The sequence below is a fragment of the Salpingoeca rosetta genome, assembly GCF_000188695.1.
Source record: "Salpingoeca rosetta unplaced genomic scaffold supercont1.8, whole genome shotgun sequence".
NCBI classification, from domain to species: Eukaryota; class Choanoflagellata; order Craspedida; family Salpingoecidae; genus Salpingoeca; species Salpingoeca rosetta.
In genome coordinates this window covers 174,886-179,885 of record NW_004754926.1, presented here as the reverse complement: position 1 = coordinate 179,885, position 5,000 = coordinate 174,886, and the positions used below count along the sequence as shown (strand labels likewise).

Sequence of the window (5,000 nt, the reverse complement as noted above, 5' to 3'; positions counted from 1 at the left end):
ATGATGCGTGTGTGTCTCTGTGTGTGTATGTGTCTGTGTGTCTGTGTGTGTGTGTGTCTGTGTGTGTGTGTGTCTGTCTGTCTGTCTGGCTGGCTGGCTGGCTGGCTGGACTGGCTGGCTGGCAGACACTCTTGCAATCAAATGCAAAACTCCCTGTTCAAGTCACCTTCCCAACAACATACTCCTCATTCACACACGCACGCACACACATGCACGCACACGTGTGTAGGAGAGGATTGCAGCGCTGCGGCAAGAGCCCGGGTACATTGAGAGCGTGCTGGCCCAGGGAGCCGAGCAAGCGAGGGAGAGGGCAGCAGCCACCATGGATGAAGTGAAGCAGGTGGTGGGACTGTCGGGACTCAACGCTCCAGCGAGCGACAGTGTGCAATAAACATAAACGCAAACAACACACCTAAAGTGCCACGGAAGGTGTGTGGGAGACAAACATGCAAAGTCGCATCAAACGTACACACACACCTCGCGCAGACCTCGGTCCCTCAACTCTCGGTTGCGGTTCAGCCGCTGCAGGAAGTCAGACAGCTTGGGCGTGTGTCTTTCGTGCGTCGTTGTCGTCGGCGTCGGCACCGTTGTCACCGTTGTCGGCGTCGCTACCATCATTGCCGTCATTGCCGTCATCGCCATCGCCTTCCTCGTTGCTTCGGGACTTGCCTTCCTTGGCACGCAGAAAGCCGTGCTTCTTCATGTAACTGCAGGTCACGCGGTGTGCGGCGTTCCAAGCTGCTTTGTCGTAGGTGCTGGTCAGGGGATCTCTCTTGATCTCGAGGATGCCTTGCTCCTCCAAGTACTCTGTCAACTGGACAGCGGTCACGCTCTGGTGCTTCGCCCGTTTCCCCTCAACGAAGTCATGGACCAGTGCGATGACGCTGCTGCTCTCCGGAATGCGTTTCCCCTTGGCGTGCTTGCCCCGCTCGTTCTCCATGGCGAAGGAGGCCGGTGGCTTTCCACCGTTCTGGCGTTTGAGCTCATTCCAGCGACTGAAAATCGAGCCCACGGTCGATCTCGAATAGCCCAGCAAGTCTGCCACCTCCTGCTGTACCGTGGTCTTCTTCGGGGCCCCTCTGCTTGGCTGTTGTCGTCGTTGTTTGAGCTTGAGGTACAGGTGCACGATGCACAGACATTCCTCCGTGGACAGCGCCTTCCTCCCGCGCATCTTCTTGATCGCTCCCATGTCCTTGGCAAAATCTTCACGTGACATCTTTACTGGTGTTCCCCGTGAACTGGAATAGCTTCCCACCGTTGTCTTGGCCCGCTTAGACCGCCTTCCCGTCGCTACACCATCACAAACATCGCCCGTCTTACTGCTGGCCGCCACTGCTGCTGCATCTGCTGCTGTCGTTTTGGCGCTTTCCATGCTCGCTGTCCTTCCTGCTTTGATGAAGATTCGACAATGATTCCCAACGAATTTCTTGCCTTGAACTGGCATCGTGTATTGTCTGAAGTTTGAACATTCACAAGCAATCGCGCAAAGCCTGAAGACTGCTGACGTGAGGTCACAACAAGGGCGACCTAACGTGGGGATGGTATTCGTCCACGTCAAACAGCAGCTTGCGGCGTTTTGGCGGCTGCTGGTTTGGTGGCGGGCTGCAGTGGTTTTTGAGGAGAAGGGTGAAGGGAAACAGCGTGAATACATACCATGAGCAGTTTGTGTGTCTGTGTGTGTGTGTCTGTGTGTGTGTATGTGTGTGTGTGTGTGTGTCTGTCTGTCTGTGTCACACGACCTGCCTCCCTGCCTGCCTGCCTACATGTACGTGTATCAGAGCCAATAAACCACACATACACATACGTGCAGCAAGTCAACTCAAGCAAGTCCCCCGTGTCCATTGAAGTGTCTCACCTCTGCAGAAGGGAGAAGGCGCCTGTTCCAACCTTCATCGGCTTTCCAACAATGATACATTCACTCACACCCTCAATCGGGTCCTGTGTCGCCGCAAGAAGGGCGGGAGAGGAAAGGCACAGGGGAGACAGAGAGAGAGAGAGGGGGTCGCTGTTGAGGGACAATGTGTTGAAGAATCACAACGATTCGGGGAAGATAATGCGAGCGTTCACTACACACAAACACACACACACACAACACACACACACACACAACACACACACACACACACGCAACACACACACACACACACGAGCACATACCGTTGTGCCACGCATGGCAGCGTCGAACAAGTGGTCGATGGTCTTCTCAAAGGACGCGAGCATAAACACGCTGTCCTTCATCTTTGCAATCCCAAATCGTGTGATGCCAAGCACTTCACCCTGCATGAAGAGATAACGAAAACGAACACACAGACACACACACGCACGCACGCACGCACACACACACACACACACACACACACACACACACAGACACACACACACACAGACACGCACGCAGACACACACACGCGCGCACGCACGCATGCGCGCGCATTTTCATATCCAAACATGAGCACCGGAAGTTGAAGTAGAGCAGCATATCGCATTCTTGTTGCACCAGCAGCACACAGCGCACACACGGGCGCACCCCACAACCACCAACTCCATCATCATCGCCATCATCATCGCAGTCACATCCACCACCACTGCGACCCCTGCGACCACTGCGCATACCTTGAAGGTCATGAGGTCGCCCATGAGCATGGTGTGGCGTGGATCGATGCTGATGCCGTAGTTTGACATGACATACTGCACCTGGTCCATGATCACCTGTCGTGCCGCCTCAATACCAAGCGTCTTCTCCACCTCCATCACGTGGTTGCACTTGACCTTCTCCCCAAGCACACCTGAATTCCAGTGGCGATGTGCGTGTGCTGTTGTGTGAGTATCGGTGTGGAGGGTGATGCAAGCACAGGAATAATGCAACAGGTGTCGTAAACGTGTACTTGAATACGGTGTCACACAAACACACAGCACACACACACACACACACACACGCAGCGAGCACTGACCCAGCGTTGACATGACGCCGCGCATGTTGGTTCCGTCGATAAATAGTTTGTGCACACCGCCCTCGTCGTTCACAATCGCGCGGCTGCAGACGAAGGTGGGAAGTGGAAGTGACGTTGAAAATAATTGTGAGTGAGTGATTGTAAGGCAGAAGGAGAGAGCAGACACACACAAGTGTGGAAACAAAACAAGCAAAACAAACAAACAAACACACAAAGCAGCCAACAAACGCACTTGACGTTTTCAAGCCCCTGCACGACGACGGTACCGAGCTTCTGCTGCAGCGCTTGCAACAGATGCACGGGGTTGGACGGTTTGCGCGTGTCTGGGCGCGGGTACACGTGGAAGAGGCTGGCACTCTTGATATCGACGTCGTTTGGCTTGACCTTGAGCTTGCGGTCAGACACGATGCGGAACACAACGCCCTGCACGTCAATCTCCAGGAACAGGTTGGCGATGCGCTGAAGATCAAGCTTCACCGCAACGTACGACTCGTTGTCGCTGCAGAATATGCGCACATACTCCGCAACCTGCAGCAGCAGCCACACGTCACGGCCCACGGTGGTGGTGGTGGTGGTGTGTGTGTGTGTGTGTGTGTGTGTGTGTGTGTGTGTGTGTGTGTGTGTGTGTGTGTGTGTGTGTGTGTGTGTGGTGGTGGTAGTGGTAATGTGCGTGTGTGTTTTGTTTGGGGAAGCAACAGCAGGAAGGTAATGAACGTGAGCAAGGGATTGTACGTTGGAGCAGGTAGACCGGCGAGGTATGATGAATGCCAAGACAGCAAAGCCTTGACTGAAACACACACACATTCACACACACACACACATTCACACACACACACACACACACACATTCACACACAAGCACGGTGCTGCCGCTTGCTGTGATGGTCGCGCACCTCCTCGAGGGTGATTGTCTCGATCCTGCCCTTGACGCGTCGCGCATATGCGGCGTTGTCGGCCTCCTCCAGCGGCGCCTCAATCACGGGCGTGCTGATCTTCTTCGCCGCGTTGATAATCTCCTGCTCAAGTGCCGATGGAGTGAGTGAGTGAGTGAGTGAGTGAGTGTGTGTGAGTGAGTGAGTGAGTGAGTGAGTGAGTGTGTGTGTGTGTGTGTGCATGTATGTGTGCACAGCTGAGGGAGCAACAACACAATGCCAGCAGTGACAGCGAGATGTCATGCATCAGCAAGCAAGGCACGGACCTTGATGCGCGGAACACCGAGCGTCACGTTCATGGCAGCGACACCAGCGAAATGGAACGTCCGCAGTGTCATCTGATCGTTGGCAAACAAGGGTGTATGCGTGCGTGTACATGTGCATGCGTGCGTGTGAGCGTAATCAAGGCATGCGTGGTCGTGATCAAGGCAACTGGTCATGATTACAACAGCTACAATACAACACAACTCAACAATAAACCAAGCATGTTAACCATGGTCCCATGAACCACAGACCTGTGTTCCCGGCTCGCCAATACTCTGCGCAGCAATGGCGCCAACAGCGGTGCCAGGTTCCATCACACATCCGAGGAACTTGTGCAGCGCCGCGTCAACAAACGCCTCAAGCTGCGTCGCCGTCAGTCCGTCAATGCTGTCACACAGCTGTCATCGTGGCAGTAATACACGGAGATGTGTGTGTGTGTGTGTGTGTGTGTGTGTGTGTGTGTGTGTGTAGAACGATGGCGTGAATCATTGAGCGGTTGTGAACACAACAAACGTGCAGTTGCACGAAGAAGACGGCAGCTCGCGCACAGAAAAACGCACGCACACACACACACACACACATCACACATACACACATGGATGTGGGACTGACCCGCTGTGCATTGGGGTCCTTCATTGTCTCGGGTCCGTCTGTGCAGGGCTCCAGATCCAGTCGCTGCCGAACAGCGGCGATGTTGTCCGCTTTCTTGTGCAGAAACGCGCGTAGCGTCTTCAGGAAGAAGTGCTGCAAACACACACACACACACACACACAAGCGAAGCAAAGGTGCATGCAAATGTGGATGTGTATTTGGATGTACACGCGTGAATATGTGTGAATGTGTTAACATGTGA

The 5,000-nt window shown here is 54.3% G+C and overlaps 3 protein-coding genes across 3 annotated transcripts in view; 1 reads left to right on the top strand and 2 right to left on the bottom strand.

Moving 5' to 3' along the window:
• Positions 1 to 405, top strand: part of PTSG_03504 (tryptophanyl-tRNA synthetase) — a 2,631-nt gene extending 2,226 nt beyond the window's left edge. Inside the window, exon 7 of the mRNA XM_004995181.1 lies at positions 230 to 405. Within this exon, the coding sequence (XP_004995238.1) occupies positions 230 to 391 (162 nt within the window). The 3' untranslated portion in view covers positions 392 to 405. The remainder of the gene's footprint in view (positions 1 to 229) is intronic.
• An 11-nt stretch (positions 406 to 416) lies between these two features.
• PTSG_12034 (uncharacterized protein) lies at positions 417 to 1,395 on the bottom strand. The gene has a single exon (XM_004995180.1). It carries the CDS (start codon positions 1,370 to 1,372, stop codon positions 533 to 535), a length of 840 nt encoding a protein of 279 aa, XP_004995237.1. The 5' UTR covers positions 1,373 to 1,395; the 3' UTR covers positions 417 to 532.
• Positions 1,396 to 1,424: 29 nt separating this feature from the next.
• Positions 1,425 to 5,000, bottom strand: part of PTSG_12033 (uncharacterized protein) — a gene marked incomplete at its 5' end in the record, with an annotated part of 12,267 nt that continues 8,691 nt past the window's right edge. The window contains 10 exons of the mRNA XM_004995179.1: positions 1,425 to 1,602; positions 1,856 to 1,938; positions 2,158 to 2,277; positions 2,614 to 2,786; positions 2,952 to 3,034; positions 3,184 to 3,479; positions 3,845 to 3,967; positions 4,150 to 4,221; positions 4,399 to 4,545; positions 4,760 to 4,891. Of these exons, the coding sequence (XP_004995236.1) occupies positions 1,512 to 1,602; positions 1,856 to 1,938; positions 2,158 to 2,277; positions 2,614 to 2,786; positions 2,952 to 3,034; positions 3,184 to 3,479; positions 3,845 to 3,967; positions 4,150 to 4,221; positions 4,399 to 4,545; positions 4,760 to 4,891 (1,320 nt within the window). The 3' untranslated portion in view covers positions 1,425 to 1,511. The remainder of the gene's footprint in view (positions 1,603 to 1,855; positions 1,939 to 2,157; positions 2,278 to 2,613; positions 2,787 to 2,951; positions 3,035 to 3,183; positions 3,480 to 3,844; positions 3,968 to 4,149; positions 4,222 to 4,398; positions 4,546 to 4,759; positions 4,892 to 5,000) is intronic.